At 49.6% G+C, this 22,344-nt stretch overlaps 8 protein-coding genes across 8 annotated transcripts; 1 reads left to right on the plus strand and 7 right to left on the minus strand.

Moving 5' to 3' along the window:
* Nucleotides 1-88: 88 nt before the first annotated feature.
* Pmar_PMAR000044 (hypothetical protein) lies at nucleotides 89-3,016 on the minus strand. Its single transcript, XM_002781617.1, has 13 exons — nucleotides 2,796-3,016; nucleotides 2,460-2,749; nucleotides 2,231-2,415; nucleotides 2,021-2,182; nucleotides 1,696-1,972; nucleotides 1,595-1,649; nucleotides 1,423-1,546; nucleotides 1,292-1,379; nucleotides 1,093-1,240; nucleotides 939-1,040; nucleotides 731-891; nucleotides 620-679; nucleotides 89-573 (listed from the first exon to the last, which is right to left on the minus strand). The coding sequence occupies exons 1-13, from the start codon at nucleotides 2,813-2,815 to the stop codon at nucleotides 551-553; spliced, it is 1,695 nt and encodes a 564-aa protein (XP_002781663.1). The 5' UTR covers nucleotides 2,816-3,016; the 3' UTR covers nucleotides 89-550.
* A 492-nt stretch (nucleotides 3,017-3,508) lies between these two features.
* Pmar_PMAR000045 (Pre-mRNA-splicing factor SF2, putative) lies at nucleotides 3,509-5,225 on the minus strand. The gene is made up of 10 exons (XM_002781618.1): nucleotides 5,107-5,225; nucleotides 4,901-5,062; nucleotides 4,751-4,844; nucleotides 4,625-4,697; nucleotides 4,494-4,579; nucleotides 4,277-4,446; nucleotides 4,168-4,229; nucleotides 4,046-4,126; nucleotides 3,762-4,000; nucleotides 3,509-3,689 (listed from the first exon to the last, which is right to left on the minus strand). The coding sequence occupies exons 1-9, from the start codon at nucleotides 5,185-5,187 to the stop codon at nucleotides 3,781-3,783; spliced, it is 1,029 nt and encodes a 342-aa protein (XP_002781664.1). The 5' UTR covers nucleotides 5,188-5,225; the 3' UTR covers nucleotides 3,509-3,689; nucleotides 3,762-3,780.
* A 366-nt stretch (nucleotides 5,226-5,591) lies between these two features.
* On the minus strand, nucleotides 5,592-7,950 carry Pmar_PMAR000046 (Heterogeneous nuclear ribonucleoprotein A1, putative; the record flags this gene model as incomplete). Its single annotated transcript, XM_002781619.1, has 13 exons — nucleotides 5,592-5,869; nucleotides 5,913-5,989; nucleotides 6,037-6,156; nucleotides 6,327-6,442; nucleotides 6,489-6,603; nucleotides 6,653-6,707; nucleotides 6,758-6,828; nucleotides 6,876-6,921; nucleotides 6,970-7,075; nucleotides 7,120-7,281; nucleotides 7,330-7,563; nucleotides 7,615-7,858; nucleotides 7,913-7,950. The coding sequence occupies 13 exons, from the start codon at nucleotides 7,948-7,950 to the stop codon at nucleotides 5,805-5,807; spliced, it is 1,449 nt and encodes a 482-aa protein (XP_002781665.1). The 3' UTR covers nucleotides 5,592-5,804.
* Nucleotides 7,951-9,137: 1,187 nt separating this feature from the next.
* Nucleotides 9,138-13,508, plus strand: Pmar_PMAR000047 (conserved hypothetical protein; the record flags this gene model as incomplete). Its single annotated transcript, XM_002781620.1, has 14 exons — nucleotides 9,138-9,771; nucleotides 9,818-9,931; nucleotides 9,979-10,038; nucleotides 10,084-10,173; nucleotides 10,221-10,353; nucleotides 10,406-10,512; nucleotides 10,559-11,201; nucleotides 11,953-12,233; nucleotides 12,507-12,606; nucleotides 12,653-12,694; nucleotides 12,742-12,860; nucleotides 12,957-13,025; nucleotides 13,184-13,330; nucleotides 13,374-13,508. The coding sequence occupies exons 1-14, from the start codon at nucleotides 9,163-9,165 to the stop codon at nucleotides 13,506-13,508; spliced, it is 2,649 nt and encodes an 882-aa protein (XP_002781666.1). The 5' UTR covers nucleotides 9,138-9,162.
* Nucleotides 13,509-14,190: 682 nt separating this feature from the next.
* Pmar_PMAR000048 (hypothetical protein) lies at nucleotides 14,191-14,811 on the minus strand (the record flags this gene model as incomplete). The annotated part of the gene is made up of 3 exons (XM_002781621.1): nucleotides 14,191-14,357; nucleotides 14,407-14,477; nucleotides 14,693-14,811. The coding sequence occupies 3 exons, from the start codon at nucleotides 14,809-14,811 to the stop codon at nucleotides 14,191-14,193; spliced, it is 357 nt and encodes a 118-aa protein (XP_002781667.1).
* A 1,236-nt stretch (nucleotides 14,812-16,047) lies between these two features.
* Nucleotides 16,048-16,908, minus strand: Pmar_PMAR000049 (methylase, putative; the record flags this gene model as incomplete). Its single annotated transcript, XM_002781622.1, has 6 exons — nucleotides 16,048-16,161; nucleotides 16,211-16,321; nucleotides 16,369-16,480; nucleotides 16,526-16,598; nucleotides 16,645-16,765; nucleotides 16,813-16,908. 6 exons carry the CDS (start codon nucleotides 16,906-16,908, stop codon nucleotides 16,048-16,050), a joined length of 627 nt encoding a protein of 208 aa, XP_002781668.1.
* A 201-nt stretch (nucleotides 16,909-17,109) lies between these two features.
* On the minus strand, nucleotides 17,110-17,502 carry Pmar_PMAR000050 (conserved hypothetical protein; the record flags this gene model as incomplete). The annotated part of the gene is made up of 1 exon (XM_002781623.1): nucleotides 17,110-17,502. The coding sequence occupies one exon, from the start codon at nucleotides 17,500-17,502 to the stop codon at nucleotides 17,110-17,112; it is 393 nt and encodes a 130-aa protein (XP_002781669.1).
* Nucleotides 17,503-18,219: 717 nt separating this feature from the next.
* On the minus strand, nucleotides 18,220-22,184 carry Pmar_PMAR000051 (conserved hypothetical protein; the record flags this gene model as incomplete). Its single annotated transcript, XM_002781624.1, has 6 exons — nucleotides 18,220-18,675; nucleotides 18,843-18,908; nucleotides 20,053-20,114; nucleotides 20,498-21,521; nucleotides 21,691-22,007; nucleotides 22,055-22,184. The coding sequence occupies 6 exons, from the start codon at nucleotides 22,182-22,184 to the stop codon at nucleotides 18,220-18,222; spliced, it is 2,055 nt and encodes a 684-aa protein (XP_002781670.1).
* Between the last annotated feature and the right edge of the window lie 160 nt (nucleotides 22,185-22,344).

Below are 22,344 nucleotides of genomic sequence, written 5' to 3' on the forward strand. Positions count from 1 at the left end.
GAAACTGAGCTGTGATTGTCAAGACTCCCGAAGTTGTCATCAAACACGGAAAAAGAAATAACACTACAGAAACTCGTTTGTTAGACTTATGTTTTAAATACGATTCCTTTCCACAGTACTCGAGTACCGTGTGGAATCAGTGGATCGCCGCTCTATAGGAGCCCATTCACTGTCGAAAGAATACACAACGAAACGAGGATGATAACACTGCTACCACTGATACTTCAAACGAGGATATCCGTCGTCTCCCAACCATACAACAACTACTACTACTACGCGCAAAAATCAAAAACAATGAGCTCTGTTTCTGTCGGTAGCCCACAAACCAATATCAAGATCATCGTAATATGGCAATAGGAGTGAAGACTTCCCGCAAAGTAGCCTGTTATCACCAAAACAGAGTGATCAAAGGCAAATCGCAATTCCGATGATATGGAATAGGAAATAGAACTATAAGGTCAGTCGAGTACAGACACATAGAGGTTAAAGGTCGAGAATAGATGTCGAGATACTTGCATTTAGAGACGAACCTTATTGGTAGCGCTTACTGTTAAGGAGTATTGCCGTTAGTAACTGACCAGGTAGCCATCCATGTCCGCAGAAATATCACTTCACCTACCATTCGAATTCAGGTCATTTCCAGTCGTACCCGGCATAGGAACAACCGTCCCGGAAAATCCTAAAGACAAACCACAAGTTACTGTAAACACCACCACAATGGGCTCCTCACCAGTAGTGTGCGGAGTGTACATCTGTGGTGGCGCAGGATTCTGTTGTTGTTGGTGAGCATAAGTAGCAGGAGGTGCCATTGACCTCGACTTTTGCTGCTGGTGTTGTAGTAGATGGTGATAGCCATGAGCTGGAGACATCACTCCAGCAGGCGGAACATATCTATCAATAACTCCTCAACTGACGAGCAAAGCACCACCAAGGTTTACCCGCTATTCTGCTGTTGGGCAACCGGACTGTTGTTGGTATAAGCATTGCTGCTAGTCGTGCCATTTCCATTGCCTGGGTTGAGCCCACTACTAGACCCATACCTACAACATCCACGCCGATAACAAACACCCTTCCTACTACTTCCTCTAGTACCCAATAAGAGGCGACTGATGGTGATGGCGAGGATGGCCACCAGTAAGACTAGAAGTCTGCTGTACACCGTAACCATTACCATACTGCTGCGGTGGCTGCGGACTCGCCACATAATGCTGTGGTGGTGGAGGCGCCATACCCCACCCTCCTGAGCCCAAATGCAACATGATCGGCCCGAAAGACCACGACCGAGACCCACCTCGGCCAGCCATGTGATATCGCGCAACACCCCCTTGCATAAACTTACTAGGGCCAGTTCCCTCTCGAGTGGAAGGTTTTACTTCCACCTAACCAAAATTGACCAACGAGCAGTCCAGAAGATCGACTCACCCATTTGCCATCAATGGTGTTCCCCTGCCCATCAACCCCACCCTGGATAGCAGCCTGGGCTTCAGCGGGCGTCTGGAAAGTCACATATCCAAAACCACGAGAGCGACCACTGGTGCGATCAATTCTGAGAACAATAGTACACAGCGAAGCGATTCAGCGCATATCTTGATACTTCACGATGCAATCAGTGACGACTCCATACCTCACAAAGTGCTGTCGTAGCCTCTCTGAAAATCAACAAATTCCAATGGAGCAGCTCCACACTTCTTTCACCTCGATCCACAGTTGCAGGTAGGCCGCCACAGAAGACCTTACAAGGATTATCCTGTGGCATGACCCCATTACTATTAGTCCCAGTAGGGTCCAAGCCTCCCATAGGCGCTTGCCCACCAACCATCATATGCTGCATAACGCCCATTGCCGAATTACCACCCAGGGTCATCGGCTGCCTCAAAGCCGCCTGAGCTCTGATTTCCTCTTGGGAAACGGCTCGTTTAACATCGACAGTTTTATCCAGTAACACATGGGAGTTCGGATACGATAAACACGACTAGAGACACTAGGGATGTCGCTTCGGAGATTCTACCACGCCACTTACTTCCAAGTCTTTGACATTGACAAACGTGATAAAACCAAAACCACGACTGCGGCCTGTGAGTTTATCCATCATCACCACAGCCTCCTCCAGCTGACCAAACTGGCTAAAATACTTCCACAAAGTCTGCCGGTCCACCAAACTCGGTAAACCACCGATAAAAAGCTACGACGAAAAACACAACTCACCAACAGACAACAACAAGGCACTTACTTTTCGCTCCGTCACGTTAGGATTGAGCGTGTTGCTACTGTTGTTTATAATCGGCTGACCAATATTATCACCCACGGTGTAGTCTCTGATGCCCATCATGAAATTCTGCATCCCTTGAGCTTGTTGAGCCAATACTCCCAAGTCTTGTTGCTGTAAATGCTTCCCACTACCGCCTCCACTGCTAACTACAACAAGACCATCCTCCTCAACCGAGGCAACCGTACCTTACGAGAAGCCGCCACTGCTGCTGCCTGGTGCATGGCCATAGCCTGCTGCTGCTGCTGCTGTTGTCTCAACCCACCAATAGACGCGCCGAACTCAGGTATACTGCTTATGCTAGGCGCCACTGTAGGTGGAGCCATCATATTGCTATTCGCCCCAGCAGCCAACGGGGTCGCCCTCGAGCTAGTCGAGGACATGTCCGGCGTGTTAGCAGCAGTACTTGACCCAGTGGCAGAATAGTAGCCTTGGACACCTTTGCTCTGCACGTGGCACTCTGCTGGGGTGGGGGGATTATAGCTGAGAATGATGATAGCGACCAAGCGACATACAAAGTACTACTTACTCGTTTTTAGGAGTTGCCATGTATTATGCCAGATACTGCTTACTCTCTATTGTTACTATTATCAATACTATCGATAAACCACTCCAATTTACTTCTCAAACTTATACAACGACGACGACGACGACGATGAAACTGCTGCTTCTGCTGCTTGTGTCTACGAGATTGCCTAGGGCTGGACTAACCTAAGGAGGTAAGCCGAGACGGCTGAGCGCAATCAAACTGAAATAGGAGTAAATATCAACCGACCCTCCGACCCCATTGAAGCACTTAGCACAGAGCTAGCCTTGAACACAGTGTGAACGGACAAAAGTCCTGTAACACTCAGTTGTCACCAAAGAAGGAATAGTTGACGACTTCCTGTACGACAACGATGGGGATAAGGAACCTGACAAGCACTACTGCAATGAGAATTGTCAAAAAACATACGACAATCCCTAAAGCCTTGCACTCGGCGATCGAGGGCTACTACTTCAAGAAGCTGCTGCTCACCCCTCTCACTGTACAGCTGATAAATACTAAATCATCGCTTCCATAATGGAGGCGGGACAAGCCAATAGCGCCCGTGACTACACTACTTGTACGATATGATGGATGACCGGGCGTTGAGGAAATGCAAGATCGCAAGATTACACCCCCTATGTTATTGAAGAATGTTCCTCCACTTAACACTAATACTAGGCATACTCTACGTAAAATATCCCCAACGATGGTCACTCGTGTGACAGGGTGTCACCATTAAAGTGTCACAGCGGAAAGGACGATACCATGGTCGTATCGACGATGAAGCAGCACCCATTACGATTGATAGTAGTTGGATCGATCAGCCACTAGCGAGACAATCATTTTAAATACATTTACTCTATCGTTACTGGGGCGACTTCTCAAAATATCCTCCTAAAACAGGCTTCCGTTCGCTACTAACGACGACACCAGTGAGAAATGTGCAACTCATATGCTACTTCTTACTAAAAGTAATATACAGCCGCTAATAGGGACTGGCCCTATATTGAGGAGGAGGTTGACCGCCATAGCCCTGCTGCTGCTGCTGCTGCTGAGGGTATCCTCCATAACCACTAGAAGGTGCCGCTACATAGCCGCTGCTGTCTTGTCTAGCCCCACCATACTGTGAGGAGCCATAGCTACCACCATACTGCCCAGGCGCGGGCATAGGCTGTTGTTGATACGAACCACCGTTATACATCGGTCTAGCAGTACGGAAAAATGGGGAGGCAGGCTCCAACTGAGCTTACGGTTGTGGTGAGTGATAACCTCCAGACTGATATGATGGAAGCCTTTGACCGTACCCACCCGAGTCGCCACCACCGTAAGACCTACTGCAACGAATGGACTGCCAACAGAGAAAACCCCCTACCCCATTGGGCGCCCTTTACCCTTTCCACGAGATCCCTCGCGACGGGCATGCTTGACCTCCACCTGTATAGGAACAACACTGCGATACCTTCACTGCGCCACAAAATTACATGTTTGTCATCGATCACGTTAGCATCTCCGCCTGCAATAGCAGCCTCAGCATCAGCCGGTGACGAGTAAATAACGTAGCCAAAACCTCTATGACGTCCCGTCTCGCGGTCGTACATAACCAGGGCTTCAGCTACTGTACCATACCGGGAAAAGTGGTCATTCAAACGTGCTAAGTAAACACCCCACTATCTAACAAGTGACAGCCAAAGTAACTACCTTGATCACAACTGTTGGGCAAGCCGCCAACGAAGACCTTACATGGGTTGTCACTACTCTCGCTGGGAGCCGCTACTCTGCCGTACCTTCGAATCCCATAATACTTCAGAGTGAGATGGTATGCTTCCTACCCAAAGTCCCCACTGCCTTTACCGCCACCATATCCTCCTTTACCACCTTTGCCACCGCCGAACCCCTTACCACCTAAGCATCCTCATATGCCTCAGCGACAGTAGATACCCGCCTCAACACACTACCTGCTTTTCCACCATTCTGTGAGGGGCCCTGAGATGCCCTCTTAACATCAACCGTCTTATCCAGAAGAACATGCGGGCCACTTGCCAGGCAGGTCTAACAGGAACAGCTATCACTAACAACAACACCGACGATAGAAGCAGACGCCCTACTTCCATGTCCGTGACCTGGCTGTACACAACGAAGCCGAACCCTCTGGAACGGCCAGTGTTACGGTCAAACATGACGACGGAGTGCTCGACAGGACCAAACTGCGAGAAATAGCCGTCCATGTGCTGCTTTTCACAGGGAGCCGGCAAGCCGCCAACGAACAACTACAAAAAACAGCAATCCTTCAGCGGAGCGAAGCGGCATATACCTTCCGGTCATCCGACTCCCTAGACCTCATGGCACCTCCTCCTCCACCACCGCCACCACTCCTAGGCGGTGCCCCATCCATAGCAGGATAGGGAGAACCCGATGATGCGCCTGTGGTACTCATATAAAAATTGGGCGCCTACAACGTGACAATGTGTAGCCCAGGACGATGTTGGACAACCGTCAAGAGCCTGCCTGAAGAGAGACAGCTCATAACACAACATAGAGGGTCAATACTCGAGACCACTGGTGCTCCAATGGGGTTGCATGCGCAATGTACAAATCTGAGACAAGTGCGAAAAGCTATCACCGAGCATCGCTTCTACCTCTAACACACTGCAGACTTTAGAGCTATTCCTGGCTAGCGATGGGAGTATCACATTATAAATCAACTACAATGGACGCTCCTATCAGCAACTATGATGATTCCTCTCACACACAGCCTCAACGCAACTAAATCAAAAGGTCTAGTCTTCTCTAAAGAACTATGTCGGTCCCAGAGAGATAACGAGCAGGAAGGAGTGTAACGATAGACAGGGCTCATCATCAGTCCCGACAGTAACAGTTTCGGCAACTTAATGATCCCATACTCGCAAACAACAGCAGCAGCAGCTACTCGACACCAGTACCAGCGTCACAGTGAAGGCAGATTCTTCATTACTATTTTACGTCAGCTGCTGCTGCTGCTGATGATGGTCTCTAGTAGGGGCTTGCTCGCGATGGACCGCCATACGGACCCCCATAGCGAGGTTGCGAGTTGTTATCTAAACACACCAGTACAGTCTACCCTCTCCTGCTCTGCCCTACATCCTCCCATTGGGGGCCGTCGCTGGTCTTGATGTTGATACCCCATACCACCATACCCTCCTTGCTGCATACCATACCTACACAATACTCACATTATCGCCACAATAGAGACTTCTCAACTCACCCTTGTTGTGGTGGTGGAGGAGGCATGCCATACTGCGGAGTCTGGTACATGCCCATCGGCCGCTGCTGCTGATAGTAAGCGTTGGATGCCGCCTTGCTAGCTTGCATGGTCGCTTGGTAACTACCAGAACGTGAATCAACCAGAAGCACCACCTTCACATGCTATTCGTCACATATATGAAAGTATGCACGTGTCAGCGAAAATACGAAAATTCTTGGAATTTATTTTTTCCATCCGAATTCGTGTGCAACACTAAGCTGAAAAAACCAACATATACTCCAACAGCCTACTCGTCAGAGCCTCTACTGAACCGTCCTTGGTCGCCATAACCACCAACATTGCCATAATCATTATACCCACCAAACGATCGTCGGGGGCCTTCCCTTGTAGTGTGCTTTACATCAACCTGCATACATTCAGGAATCCTCCACACCCTTCCCTAAGGTCACTACCCATTTTCCATCAATGATGTTATTAGCCGAATTACTGATAGCTGCTTCAGCCGCGGAGGAGTCCTCATATGTAACATACCCGAACCCTCTGGACTGGCCTGTCATTCTGTCAGTACTGAAAACAACAAAGATGAACTGGTGACCAACACCGCCATCGCTCCTACATCACTGTACAGTCCACCAAATTGCCATACTGTATAAAGAAGTCTCTGAGAGCCTCTGAGCAAGTGCCATCATATGCACCAGAAACTACCGACGCCTTTTATTACCACTGGTGATCTCACGAGGAAGACCGCCAACGAAGAGTTTGTTAGGATTCTGGTCTCGGTGGCCCCCCTTCCTGAAATGAGCGGCCGATCATGTCCTGACAAATGGGATAACACCGACCCTGAGCCATAGTCATCGTAGTTCCTAGGTGCTCCAGCTCCCTTCCCTAAAATTCCATACCACTCCTCGCCGACTTCACAACAGCGTGCCCTACCTGCTGACCGTCTCTCATGGGCCGTAGAAGTGCCATCATCATTGATGGACCGTCGAACCTCGACAGACTTGCCCATGATGACATGAGGCGCCGCTGCCACACACCCCTAAAGAAACTTATATTTCCCCACCACCGCATAGGTCCACTTACAAGCATCTGTTCCTTAGTCTCGAACGTGACAAAGCCGAACCCTCGGCTTCGTCCCGTGAACCGATCCATCATCACCACTGAATCTTCTACTGGACCGAACTGGCTGAAGTACGCATCCAAAGCAGGCTTATCGGCTTCACGTGGGAGACCGCCGACAAAAACCTAATCACACACACATGACATGTAGGTGCCCAGTTCAGTACGTGATACCTTCTTAGTGTCGTCTCCCCTCCTACCAGGCGGCCCATCATAACGAGCAGCAGGAGCAGAAGCCCCGGGGTTGTGCCCCATCGGAGGCGTTTGACCAGGTGCTGAGGTATTCTGCTCTGGTTGTATAGCTGCAGCCGATGATCCAGCAGCAGCAGTAGCGGCTGCGACGCCCATAGAGGCAACTGGGAGCTCCTGTTGAGGAGTAGTGGCGGAAGGCAAAGGGACGGGAACAGCCTGTCATACACGAGGTATAATAAGTGCATATCAATACCGCCTAGAGCTCACCTGGGGTTGTTCCTGTACAGCAGGCTCGATAGGCTTCTCAGGCGTCGGAGCTTCGACGGTCGTTACGACTTCCTGTGCTTCGGCAGGGGTAACAGCCGGTACGCCAGCTTCCGAGAGTGATGCCTCTGTGCTGGGCTCAGCGGGGGACGCCTCCGTCGACACCTCTGCCGGAGTAGCTTCATCGGTGGGCCCAGCCTCTGCTGGGGTGGCCTCCGGAACAGTAGGTGAGTCGGCAGCAGGTGCCCTGAACCCGAACAATACCATGACACTAGGCCAGGCACTTCAAGAAAGAGCCTACTCTGTAGTAGTCGGGACGGCTGGTTGCTGTTGGTCCATGTTAGGAAGGAAAGAGGGTAGCCGACTAGATGAACTCCACAGAGGATGAATCTCGATAGCGCCCCCACCAACACAATGACCACGACGATAGACTAATAGCAGTGGTTGAGACATTCACGTGTAGGGGCAGTCCGACTTGTCGTGATAGGCACCTCTTGAAGATGTCTCCGAAAATACAAGTGCGTATCCTATCAAGATCATTCGTCCCCATCTGGACCTACTTTGTATCTTTAAAGCTGAGTACCCGAACCAATACCACACTTCTGCCTTTTCTGACAAGTCCCTCGTAGATAAAGCTACCGAGATCACTGCTTTCTATCATCCAGCAAGGAGCAGCGCTCGGGCTCGAGTTCGTTTGATATTCTACAGCTGTTCTAAGCTCGGTCGTGGAACTCGTCCAAGAGTAATTCCCTCCTTGCCGTGCTTGGTGGCTTAGTAGGGCGACCACCAGCATGAGGAGTGTGTGATTTACGACACCCCCTATGGGTCCGCTATCAGCCACCCAGTGACTGACAGCTCGCTGGACAAGTCAGCGAGCTGTCAGTCACAAACGGAAAACTGATTAAGGAACCTTTGATAGAGATCACATACCCCCCTGAGCGATAGTGTGGTCGAGATTGCTCCTAACAGGAGCGACTCTCACGGCGCTATACCAAGGAATCGTCGGCAACCTGAGGGAGGAGTGGTACTCATCTGGGCGAACCGCCATTACCCGTCATGCGACTGATGAGGCTTCGAGCATCTGCTGTCCCAACACGAGGGTAATCTGTATGGGTGGTCGAAACGGGCGTATGCCGCGAGAACTATGGGCTTCTCTTTGACAGGCAATAACGGTCCTCTCCTACAGGGCTTATCAGCTACTACTGCCTACGATCTCCCATTTGGTCGTGTATGGGTACTGTGAGCATCGCTCCGCTCAGGAGAAAATTGATGCACGAAAAGTGCACGAAATTGTTGTGCCCAAAATTTCGAAAGCGCGTCTCTTGAGCTCGGGAAGCACAACCATCTGCCGGTTTGATTCGCCATAAGCCTCATTGGCACTTACCTCGCATGAACAGCACGAAAATCGCTAAACAATGGCGCGATTTGGCCACTGTGGCTGGGCTTGTATTTGCTCGACTGTCAATTGACGTACCGTAGCGAGACGAGATAATTATGGTAATTCAGTTGCGACTACTTGACTTCTCTCCGTTGAAGATTGCAGAATCATCGATGTCAACAACGTCGACTCCGGCGGCACCACCACCAGCAGTGGAAGATGCCTCTACCTCGCCGCCCTTACCCAGGATTGCGGACATCTCTGAGGCCTCTGCTTTGGCTGCTCAGTTCGTTATAAAGCACCAGGAGGCGGCTAAGAAGGCCGCCGCTCAGTCCACTACAGCAGAGACCAACAATGCATCTACTACCAGTGTTGGCAACACCTCAGCTGTGGCGCCTCCTCCTACAGAGTCCCCTTCATCGGGTGCTGTCGAGTCCGGTGAGCTCCTGGATAGCGAACTGTCGTCCTTTGTTGGACGAGTAGCTTTAACCGAGGAAGATCACCACGTGCATAATCATATACTAGGATCGATCCTCTCAGTAGCACGAAGCCATCTAGATATTGAGGCCACTATTGAGACCTTCGGGTCGGCAGCTAGCGGTCTTTCCGAAAAGAGCAGTGACATTGATGCGACGATTATATGCCGATTTTCGGCCTTGAAAAAACGCTTTGCTGCAGCGGTTGACGAGAAAAGTCTATGTTCAGCAGCCGTCCTGGGTTTGGGGAAAGCGATTAGTAAATTCGAGAAGGAAGCCCCGGGTGTAGGCCTTAGGGTTGTGCAGGTGCTATGGGATGAAGACGCCTAACATGTACGCTGCTTGTCATCAGGTCATCCCCTCAGCTAAGGTTCCAATTGTGGTGTTGTCCTGGATCGGCCCGAACGGCAACGTACAAATCGTGGATGTGAGTATCAATAATCAACTACCTCTGCATAACACCGCGGTGAGTCTGTGGTCATCCCTCTATGTGTAGTGACCTGTTCTCAACAGTTATTGCGGAACTACGTTGAAATGGATAAGCGGGTTCAGATACTAGCACTTTGCGTTAAGGTAAGTTGCGGACTCCTATTGCTCTCCGTATCTACTCTTCCCCAGCGATGGGCTAAACTATGCGGAATTAGTGACGCCAAGCAGGGCAACCTCAGTAGCTATAGTTGGACCTTGCTCTGCATATATTTTCTACAAGTACCTATACCGCACCACCATCACTACACTGATTTGCTTGTCGATAGGTGCGGTCTAAGGGCGCCGTGCTACCGTCTCTACAGTCAATGGCTGCTAGGAGGCGGCAGGGGGAGCAAGTGAGGCATTATTCGTGCCCCATAAGTGGTCGCGTTTTTAACGTCGACTTTGTAGACAGATTCGGTAAGTTGTCGTGGAGGCGGGTCTATTAGAAATGTATCTTTACATGTTTCAGAGGCTACTACTGGAGACGATGCTTTCGAGTCAGCGGACACCCCATCATCGGAGCTTCTGCGCGATTTTTTCGTGTTTTATGATAGCGACTATAAGTGGGGTACTGAGGTAGTGCAGATGTTGGTAATGTCCTGCAGGATGTGTTTTCGAGCAGGTGGTGTCCATTCGAATCGGGGAGAGGCGTAATATAGATGAATATTCACAACTACCGAGGCGGGATACCGAGAACAATGTTCTTATAGAGGATCCTCTGGACCTTAGCAGGAACCTCAACTGTGTGTTGGACTACGAGGGCCGTATTAGACTTCGTCGAGCATTTACCCTTTTCGCAGCTAAGGTAGCTGATGCGACGATGGATGAGCTGTTGGTACAAGCTAAGACACTAACGAGGATGCGGACGGGACCTACGGCTGCAGCAATGGCAGCGAAACATGCTCAGAGTGCTACGGGGGTCGGAGTTGCAGCTCCCCATAGAGGGCTTACTGCGCCTACCTTGCAACAGCACACGGCAGCTATGTCTCAACAACAGGGGCGTTCTGGGGGCATGGAGTACATGCGGTCAAGTCATGAAGCAAGTGCTGACTATCAAGGGCGAGGGCTAGGGTCTATCATGCAGGGTCCGATGGGTGGCGGCGGTGGCGGTGTCGGGTATAATATGGTGGAACTCGGGCATAATGATTTCAGAGCAGCGCCGTCCAACTTGGTGTTGAGCCCTGTCACGAATGGTCCGGGGGCGACTACTGGAATTGATGGCATTAGAGGTGTACGAGTACAACAACAGCAGGCGAGCAGTGGGGGTAGGGGTTATGGTGCTACTAGTGGAATGAATAAGGCTACTACTGCTCCTCCATATTACCAATATGGCGGACATCACCAACAGCAACAACAACAAGCCCAGAGGGAGGCGGTCCAGAGGTATATCATGCCGTCGTTGGGGTACTACTTAGAGTTGCAAGCTGATGGTCATAGTTGGGAAATTATCGATCGGTGGTGACACCTGAGATGAGACTATAATTATCGTTTTCTGTAAAGCATTGTGCTTATGCTCCTATAGGATAATTAAGAGCTCAGCAAAGATGAAGTATTATGACTCTATTATGGACATTGTCACTACACCAGCTTTCGAATCGACGTGGATTGTCGTTGCTATTGATGATAATGGTAATGGTTATTGACCTTACCCTTCAGTCGCTATAATGTTGAAGACTCCGCCACGAACATGACCATCTCGTTGTTCTTCTCTTTCTCCTTCACCTTCTCATTGCCCTAGCCTCGTTCTATTGTGTGTTGCTGCTCTTCATCATCATGCCGCCGTCTTCTTCTTGTTGATGGTCCACTTTTACGAGGCCCTCGGTGTTGTCGATGTATGGCTATCGTCACAGCAAGCGGTGATCTCGGTCATCCTTCCAAACCTGTACAGGCGTCGAGAACTACCAATGCTCGAATGGTAGGTGGTGATGGAGATAGCGTCATCTATTCATTCAGTGGTCTCGGTGGCTTCACTCTCACGATCTCATTACTCGATGACTTGTGTTTTCCCAATACTAGGATACCACTCCTTGACCAACTTCGAACGGAATAGTGCGGACAGGAATGAATGCAGATGTCTCAAGTTGGGACATCTGCTGGGATCTGTGGCATTCGAGAGCTCTAAATCGACGGGAACCAAGGGGAATAGCGAACCTAGTAAAGGCGCCACTGAAAAGGACAGAACAGAGATAATTCATACAGCGATCCGATACACTACCCAAGATGATTCTCACTTCAGAGGGAGGTTAAGAGGGGCATGTGCAGGTGACTGGTGTAGGAAGGGCTTCCATCAATTCCCTGTAAGATTCGCTCATCGAGGTGGACGGTGTTAGCAGCCACGGTGGTAGTATTAGGAACGAGTAATCGACATGCGACGATCGATCAATTCAAGAATGGATTCGAAACCTCCCTGAATTGAAAGTCGCATTATTTATGGTTGAACGTAGCAGAATCAGCAGTTATTCGTTTTCTCATCATGGAGCCGTCCCGGTCCTCTGAAAATACAAGTCCTGTCAGCTCGACGGTAAAGAGACCATCGGCTGACTGGGAAGGCGCATCTCGAGGTCATTCAGGTCCTCAGCCATAGTGCTACCATCGGGCCAACATCACCATCACAGGCAGCCACTGCAAGCGCTATTCTGAGGTCTGGATCTGTTGGGACTTTGAAAGAGAGTATTTACAAAGGCTGAGGCTCCTCAGTATGAATGAATCTTTGCAGGAACAATGTCGGACGGACAGTTGGAAGCAGCGAAGCGATATAGTAGTAGTTTTTACGTAGAGAAGGGAGGGCATGGTTGCTCTTCTGAGGTTCCACAGTAATTGCTAATGAAGTTGGTGATCTATTGGAGCCACCGGTCACACCGTTCAAACTGAAGCTCATCCATAGGAAGCTGAACTTAGTGATGAGCGCGATGACCAAACTAGAGGTATGGATCTCTCTATGAGCTTCCTCCCAGTGTCATCATCTCTAGTCTCGTGCACGGGAAGGCGACCGACTCGAACGGGAGGTCAGGTCGTTGCAGAGGTCCCTGCGGGCTGAGAGGTCTCGGAGGCTGCTCATTCAGAGGACTAATGCAGAGCTGCAGGAACAAGTAAACTGCATGGAAGAGTATGGGGACATAAGCGCAATCCAGAGACATCCCTTTTGGGCTTCTTGCATGTGCTTCCGTGATGCATTGAGATACTTATCGAGCTCAGTTTAAGAAACCAATCGCATATTTCTCCACTGAGATGGATACTGTTCTTGTAGGTTGATGACCTCGGTGAAGCCTTGACAGAGAGAGTGAAGAATCTAGAACAGTACGAGGAAGCTGCTCGACGTGCCTTGGAAACGAAGGAGGATTTTGAAAAGCAACTGGATGAGAGACGGCAGACTCTGGAAAATGAGGAGGAAAAGGTCACCGATTGTGGTGCTCGCCTCGTGCACAGATTGTATTCAGTTGCGGTCATCGGTGGGGCTGGTGAAGCAACTTCAAGCGGAGGTCGAGGAGAAGCGCAGGGAGGTGGGGGACGCTAGAAAGCCGCCTCAATTCGATAAAAGGAGACGCACGAGTGTTGTTATACGATTAGAGTGAGTGCACGAGCTCTTAGTATGATCGGAACCTTGCTGAGCTCAGAGAAGAGAAGCAACGCAACGAGATGATATCGCTATCAGATGATGAGGCCGGGGACGCAAAGGGCTTATCAGTGGCAAACAAGTCACGTGTTGAGTCTACAACCTCATGAAAAGCACCGTGAGCGAATTCCGCAGTGGGCTGGGAGAACACCCCCGTGTCAGATTTTCTATCGTGGATGGTCACTGTTACGATGAGTCACATGCATTGAATGATCATGGCTTACAGCCCCTTTGAAAAAGAATACATAACTGAGCTTTGAGTTCGTCACCAGTGGATATTTTCAAGCTAACGACGAGTACCACCTCTAGTCTGGACGTTGCTTTCGATTCCACTTCAAGTGAAAGATTTGAATACCCGAGATCGCTCATAGCGATTCTGAGGGTGACGAGGATCCTCCGTCGGGGTGGTGGTATATGAATGCGTCGTGAAATATGTGGCAAAGATTTTGAACGTGGTAATTGATTTCTCCGAACGTGAAGCGTACTCGAAAATAAGTGTGCTCTATCGATGCTGTTGATCGCCATAGCCCCTCTGAGAACTATACAACACAACTCAATGACAATGATACTGCACGAATTGTATTGGTTCAATCATGCAATATGTTGACCGAGAAAACAAGAGTTAAACGACGTAAACTAAGTCAGAGCTGATGAACACCAAAACCAACTCCCATTCCTCGTGCTTCGGACGTAGGAGGACCCGCCTTGTGGTCATCCTGCAAGTCTTCTAAACCACCATTGAGTTCGGCAGTGGTGAAAACGCTGAGCTTCTTTCTTTCAGCGAGCGCGTTAACCTTGTCTCGCAAGTCTGAGTAGAAGCAGCTGTACATAGGGCGTCTCCCGAGTGAAGGGATTACCATCGAAGTTCATGAACTGAGCCCTCTCAGCAGAGAACACGTCAACCACCATTTCACATAAGTCATCGATCCTGATGACGAGGACCGCTCCCACCACACAGGTGAAGCCGAAGGTCACCTGTTGGCTCCCACAGCGACGGGAGCGGCTGATTAGGCCAGAGTTTGCTGCATTCTAGTGCGCTTCGACCGAGTTGCCTTGTGGACATCCACACGTACGGCTGGACCATATACTCTGACTCTCTCGCTCATCAGTGAGGAATTATCTAAGATCAACGAGGCATGCTACGGATTCCCTAGGGCTGCTGCAGCCGAGGCCAACCTGAAGGCCCGCTGAGCAGCATTGAAAAGCTGCTGCTCGTTCCTGGACATACCAGCGTGGATGGCGTCGCCGTTGAGATCAGCCATGGGAACGGCAATGTCACTAAAATGTCCCACAAGCATCTGATAGCAGCAATACCGTAATAGAACTGACCCAACACGTGGTCCAGTCGCCCGATAAACAACGTCTATAAGAATTACTAAAACCGCGCAGTTTAGTCGGTGGATAAAAAATCCAATCATTTCGGAGGGCCCCTGGAAAACCCACTTCAATCGTTTCACAATCCAACGCTTCCGCCTAGTGACTTGTCTCGCCTTGATCTCATTAGTGACTCATTCGAATCGTCGAATAGAGGAGCCTCCGTTCGGAAGTGTTATTACTAGCGAACACAGCGGCGTCCGGTAGAGCTCCACATGTCGTTCATATGCACCATACACGTTGCGTTGAGCTCATCAGAATTCAGTCAGATGAGGCGACAGCAGCAGCAATGATTTCAACGATAACAGTAATTACCCAATGAGAAAGCATCACCCTCGTTGGTAGTCCCGTCGGTCTGTCCTCCCCGACTATACCTTCTACTACAATACCACGAGAATACGTCAATAGCATTCCCCATGAGACAACTATGACCTCCTGATATCACTGCATACTACGTAGTGCCGGGACTAGACTACTTTCATACGTCCAGCAGTTACAATCGCTCATATATCAGTGATATAATATCTTTGGTGATATAGTATCACCAAAGTCAGACTAATGAGCTCCTCTACCAAGTCAGTAACCAGCTCATTGCCTCCCGAGCGCTGGCATTCTCAAGCGACTACATTTCCAGTAGGGTGGGCATGATGACGGTGAACCCTCTCCTCGGGCACCCCCGACGCTGTTGATCAATATCGTGCAAAGTAGCCATATAATAAAGCCTATCGAACATCGAGGAACAACACAACCCTTGGGTGAATCTAGATACGTCCTGGGGCTTGCGGAGAGGACCGCCTCGGGCATCGTCCATAGCAGCTCGAGAAGCACGAATTAATCAACGTCACAGCAGTTTCTATTCCTCTTCTACCACCTTGTCGTTGTCCTGATCGAAACACCATATTCCAAAACCCTTAGTCCGACGGGGTGAATTCCTCCAACACTATCTCAACAACTACCGCACACACCCGCCTGTGAAGGAACAATTCAAATCGTCAAATTCATCACAAGTACGCTGACTGTCCTGCGACAGTTATGACAACTATACTGTACATAGTCCAGCGAACTCGACAAGCCTCTTGTGAACCCACGAGCTGTCCTTCAACACAGTCGATCCAACGAGTCTATCATAGCAGTCCGTGCAGTACCTTAGTGCAGACATATATATAATGAACATTGTCCTTCTCATCACCACCAATAGCAGTAGTCATACCCATCATGGGCTTGGCCACGGTATGAACCTAGGGTAAATCAAACTCAACTCTGAACTCGAACGGGGTGAACCATTACCTTCACAGACCATTGGAAGTCTGGTTTCTGGAGGTATGTGAGACGATAGCTCTGCTGACCATGTGATATGCATATGTAAACGCCTCGAGACGGATTTAGTACTCGAGAGATCTACATAAAACTGCGTTAACCTTGCAAGCGGACTGTCCCCCACGAACCTCGCTTAGCATCTTCTGTGCGTTTTGGCTGGATCCCTCGCCACACAGTATGGAATCAAGCGTCCCCTTGTCGATAACGACGTCAAACATGCCATCAGCGAAGTCCAGCGCCCTGACCCAACACATTCCCAAAGCTAGTGCCTCATGAAGACTCCACCTGCAATCGGCCTGCTGATAAACCATACCAGGCTTGTCCTGATACCGCTCTCCCATCTGCTTCACGACAGCATCTGAGACCAAGCACCGTAAAAATAAACTTTTCGTAATAAAACTGACCAGAAATGTCAATGTTGACGATGTTGTGATACCCTTCCTCGTACATCTCCTCGCTCAGCTTAGAATTACCAGCCCCGACATTCAGGATCTTGTCTTCGGGCTTCACATACTCTTGTACGACCTGTGAAATGCCATCACTGTATCGCTTACACTAAAGCATTTTATCACGTCTTTCAAACCTGCCCATCGCTGGTACCAGTCGAAAGGCTCAGGGTCGCGGGTATAGCGCTCGTCCCAGTACTCCGAACGACCGTACTGAGCCATTAACAGGGATGCACTACGCGATAGCAACTCCCATTGTGACACTAAGACTCAACAGAACATCCTTGAGCTCATATAAACGCTCAAACACTCAATTGAATAGGAGTTTACGCAAGAGCGATATCGAGAAAACCCTGGGGGCTTCGACTAGGTAGTCAGAATGAGTTCTCCACATATGGTCACAAACCAAGTGCAACCGCACCACTACAAAAGAGAACCACATTTCGCAGCGGACAGACTCTCAGTGACTCGGCTCGTCTCGTCATCGGCACTAGAAGGGTCGTTTATCCGACTAAAGGACGCTATACGGTCAGTGGGGTTGTGCTTGACAAGGAAAAAGAATGGAGGATTGACTATCATCTCGAATGCATCTGCTGGCGACATCACAAAGGCTCTGTTCATGACCATACTTGTAGTTGCAACAGCTTCAGTTCCCTCCTCGTTGACCTCAAGAACTGCCTTATGGAAGACCATACTGATCTGAATAGGACCATCTGACGTGCCAGAATAGTCACCCGACAGATGCAGACCACCTTCCGGTAGAGCGTACTCAACGTCAAACTTGGGAAACATGACCACTCCGGGAGCTTTGTCCATTCTTGTCAACCACAGCTTATACATGGCATCGTTGATAACAGGGGACTTGCCAGCTGTAGTAGACAGTACTATGATAACTGACTACCCAGAGTTGGTATAGGGTAGTGACACCACTTGAACATCGTCACCAGTGCAATAAACGTAGATCTTCATGTATCTCTTCGTCTCCATGCACTCGTCGGTAAGCTGGGGGGTCGAACTTGGCCTTTCAAGAGGGGTGGTTCACTTCTCAGCAACTCAGCAATGGTGCCGAACTCGGACAAGTGCGCACTTGTTACACCACACTTTTCTCGCCAACGTCAACTTAGCACCGTTGTTAACAGCTGAGCAATCGTTTTCATCTTCACAACACTCAGAAATCTACTATTCGCCAACCTTAGCACCTGCGTTTTCATATCTCCACAGCACAGTCTTAAAAGTGCTGAATTGTGAATTAGTGTGAGACACGCACTACGTTTCAGCAATTTTGGCAACTCTACTCAACATGTGCTGAGTTCGCTATTTGGCTACCTTCAAATACTCGACCTGGCATTTCGCGGGAAAGTCAGCAAGAGTGCGCATATGGAACGTGGCGACCCGACTCCCAACAACTCGTCTCTGTCATGGATACACCTTGCCTGAATCTTAAATTCAACTATGCCTATCAACGATTTGGCACATTTGACAAATCTCAACTGTCCCTGAAAGTGCTGGGTTGATGATATTCACTACAACTATCTACGACTTGGCACTCTCGACAAATCTCAAGTTTGACTCGACCTCATCTGCGTGCTGACCTGCTGGCTCGTCAGGGGCTTGACGTGCTGGACCATCAGCGAGTTGACCTGCTGGCTCATCAGCACCTTGACGTGCTGGCTCATCGACGAGTTGACCTGCTGGCCCATCAGCTGGCAGGTTTGCTGCCTCAGCAGCGAGTGGATTTGCTGCCTCATCAACCGGCTGATGCTCCAGTTCAGCCGCTGCCTCGCCAACGGGCTCAGCCGGTGGCTCCTCAGCTGGACCGTCCGCTGGGGCCTCATCCTCAGGCGCGACCCAACCATCGGGGAATAAGTCGAGGTCGACGTAGAAATCAGCCGGTAAGGTAATAGGGTTGAGGGGCTCGATGAGATGCTGGCCAAATGAACGGATATTTTGCCGATCCCGAAGGATCGGTTGGACTTTAAGGTCTGTTATCTCAACACCAATCGTCTCTCAAGGTAGTGTTTCGTCCTCACCACAAGGACTCATCAGTGGCTAACGGCGCCAGACACACCTTAAGTGCATCCCATACAGGTGGTTATCCACTTACCACCTTTCACTCGGTGCACCGGCTTCACCCGATAACTAGTTGGGGAAAACACCTTCGTCACTAGATACACCCCATGGAACTTGCTCTCCTGGAACTTAGACCCCTTCTGTCTGTAATCCTGACAATCTCGCCGTTGGTAATATCACCAAAAACTTGGTCCAGAGGAACAAAGAAGCTTTCGTACCTCCCACGGTCATCGACGATGTCCATTCCAACGATGTGGACAATCGCCTGACGTTCGTCGGACTCATGAAGAGAATTCATGGAGGAAGGTGTTGGATGGATAGTGTGTACGAAAAGCAAAGTAGCGGATTGGTATCCCTAGCGACTCGCTAGGCGAACCTCCCTCGCTACTAGCGAGGTTGGGTGTTTAGGCGACAATCTGACCCTCATGCATCGTCAATGTCAACTTGACATGAAAGTGGTCAACGTGGTCGACATTTGTGGACAACTCATGAAAGGCTCAGCCTGGACCGCCCATGGACTCGCACCATCTTAGTCATTTCTGCAACCCGTAAATCTCACATGACATCCACGTTTGCCGATCGTATTGCTGTGTGTGTTTTCGCGGCGCTCAGAATTTCCATTTCAGCAACCCTTGATGAATGTTGTGTTCGTACTAATTACGTAAATTTTACAGCTACTATACTACAACCTTAGGAGTTGCCCAACGCGTTGTTGCCGAGTTGTGTTTATCCGTAGTATGATTAGTATAATTCAGCGCTTTTTATAGCACAAACTTTTTACAACTAAACAACAACTCGTAACTCAGCAACTTCATCAAGAACATCTCGACAAGAATGTTTTTTTTGACGCATTTACCAGCCTGTGGGGGGAAAATCCGGTTACGGAGAACCTTAGGAGGTGTGGCCCTCAGAAGGATACTGTGGGACTCGCACGACCATACCCACTAAAAACCCCCAGAGGCTGGGCCCAAAAGGCAGAACGTCTGATGGAACCAGCCCCTACTAGCCACCTCTCACAGAGGATGGAGGCTGCGCGTCGCACTTCTCCATGTGTTTAGCAAGATTGCTAGCCCGAAAATATTTCTTGCCACAGCGCTCACAACGTGAACAAGTAAATATCTTTGGCGCTCTCGGCACAGTAGGGATAGGAGCTTTAAACAACTCCTTAGCCACCACAAGTGCTTCAACGAGTGACTTACAAGGCCTGAACAGGTTGGCGTCAGCTTTGAGACTAGTCTGCCACATCGTAGGTGGCCTACCACGTCTTTCAATAAGCTTGAGCCTACAAGACCTCACCACAAGACCATCAGCGGGCTTCGTAGTGAGAATCCTCCCTGCCCATCGCAATCTCCTCTGCGCTAAAACATGTTTCGGATCAACAAGAGAAAGTCTTTCCCAAAGTTGCTCTCCATGCACCCTATCTCTGAGGGTCAGTCCAAGGGACATTCTCCTACAGCGATTCAGGAGCACGTCGAGACGCCTCAACGACTCTTCATGGTAGGGAGCAGTCTCCAAACCGTAAAGTGCCGAAGCGAGGACAACACGTTTTATGATAGACTCCTTGGATGCTAGTGACACCTTATTGGACCTCAGGACAAGCGCGAGACTACTTAGTTTCCCAAGAGCCGCTATCGCCCGGTGCCGATATGGCCGCCATATTATGGCGCTACTAGATCCCTGCCTTTCGGAAAGAGACTACCTAAGTAGACGAACTTATCTACTTCTTCGACGTTAGAGTCACCTATCTTCAAACGCAGATTGGAATCACCCAATCCCTCAGATAAGATCATGCATTTCGTCTTAGGTAAGGACACTTCCATTCCAAACCTAGTCAGAGCTGCCGAAAGCTTATCCAAGTTACGCTGAAGAATAGAATCATCATCCGCCAATAAAACGATGTCGTCCGCGAATAGGAGACCTGAGAGGTCCACGGATTCCGTACTGCCCTCGCTCTCGCAAGGCATGCTCAAGCTGATATCCAGGTTGGCTTCTCTGATCACCATTTCCATGAAGATGATGAACAGAAGAGGCGCTATTCGGCACCCCTGTCTAGTTCCCATATCTATTGGGAAAGGGTCAGATAAACCTTCCTGAGTTTTAACCTGTGCAACAGTATTACGGTGTAGTGATTCGATAGCTGAAATGAGCTTCTCATCACATCCGGCTAGCCTGAGAGCTCTCCAGATCGCAGGACGAGGTACTTTATCGAAGGCTGCTTTCAAATCTAGAAAGACAGCGGATAATCTGCGACCATTCCGGTTGCAGACTTCCTGACATCGACGTAGTACGTGAACCGCATCTAGAGTTCCCTTCGCTGGGAGAAATCCGAACTGCTTCTCTCCAACGAAACTCTCTGCTAGAGGCTTGAGCCTCTGCCCCAAAACTCCGGAATAAACCTTGCCGATATGATCGAGCAGATTTATCCCCCTATAGTTGCCTGCTACCTTCCTATCACCTTTCTTATAGAAAGGGATAATAATGGAATGTCCTAAAGCTCTGGGAATAGTCTCCGGTTCACTCCACCACTCTTTGCACAAGCGGTGTAAGATCCTCAGACAATGCTCACCACCGGCTTTCAAAGCTGATGTGAGCACCCCATTTGCTCCGGGAGCTTTACCATTATCCATAGAGCAGAGAGAGTCCTTCACCTCATCCAAGGTGATGTCATCCCCTCCCGTGCGCTCTATTGGAAGGTCGACTGGCTCAAGGGCAGGTAGAGTGCAAGTTTTCGGAGCAAATAGTTGCGTAAAATGACTTGAAAAGACCTGCGGAGAGAGGAAGAATGTCGATGCTAAAAATACAGCACAATTGGCGAATCCGCGTCGCTCCGGCCTCAACTTCCACTTTTCCGCACATAGCTCATGTGCTTACTCTACCACTATTTTAGCATTTCGCCTACAAAGTGTTGTATCGTAAAGTGCTGACTTGTTTTACCTTCAAGCAAGAGTCTTTGGAGTAGGCAGCACTGACAAGCACAACATCATCGCGTAATGGATCATCGCCCAAGATGCGACCGATCATATGCCTTGGATTCTCAGCAATCGAGACGTTGATTCTGCTAGCAGTAGAGACTTCGCGATGTGCACTTGAACCGGGTAAACGTGACTTGACAGTTGTCAAATAGTCATCGCGGAGCACCTCAGGGCAGACAGAATTAGCCACAGGCATAGCGTTACAGTTATAGTCAATATCAAGTAGTTTAGCCACTGTAGCAACACCAGCGAGTTTACATATTCGGTCTGCAGTAGATCCTGAAAGACCAACTCTAGGTCATTGAATGTAACGGTGACAAGCTGACCTATAACTCCCAGTGCAGACATGGCCAGAGTCTGGTAGATGGACAGTGGGATAATGACAATGTTAGAGGAGGAAACATCATCCACAGATTCTAGTAGTTTACCGATAAGAAAGAACGCCAGGAGATCCATAGAGGTATTGGCTGTGAAATTTGCAATATTCTGCTACTGATCGAACACCTCATAAGTGACGATGCAAAGAAAGCGTGATGCCTGCATTGCGTGAGACGAGTTGCCTTGTATGTCACGAGGATAATAGTCAGGGTTCACAGGTGAGGATGTTGATCAGGAT

This window comes from Perkinsus marinus (assembly GCF_000006405.1).
Source record: "Perkinsus marinus ATCC 50983 genomic scaffold scf_1104296941728, whole genome shotgun sequence".
In the NCBI taxonomy this organism is placed as follows: Eukaryota; Perkinsozoa; order Perkinsida; family Perkinsidae; genus Perkinsus; species Perkinsus marinus.

What these genes read in the sequence shown, in the direction of transcription:
- Pmar_PMAR000044 (XM_002781617.1), bottom strand. Translation starts at nt 2,815, where the DNA reads ATGGCAACTCCTAAAAACGA. An exon ending in CTAACGTGACGGAGCGAAAA is followed by an intron (nt 2,183 to 2,230) that starts GTAAGTGCCTTG and finishes TTTTCGTCGTAG; the next exon opens with CTTTTTATCGGTGGTTTACC. An exon ending in GTACACTCCGCACACTACTG is followed by an intron (nt 680 to 730) that starts GTGAGGAGCCCA and finishes GTTTGTCTTTAG; the next exon opens with GATTTTCCGGGACGGTTGTT.
- Pmar_PMAR000045 (XM_002781618.1), bottom strand. Translation starts at nt 5,187, where the DNA reads ATGGATGGGGCACCGCCTAGGAGTGGTGGCGGTGGTGGAGGAGGAGGT. An exon ending in GGTAAAGGGCGCCCAATGGG is followed by an intron (nt 4,127 to 4,167) that starts GTAGGGGGTTTT and finishes TCGTTGCAGTAG; the next exon opens with GTCTTACGGTGGTGGCGACT. An exon ending in GGTTATCACTCACCACAACC is followed by an intron (nt 4,001 to 4,045) that starts GTAAGCTCAGTT and finishes CCGTACTGCTAG; the next exon opens with ACCGATGTATAACGGTGGTT.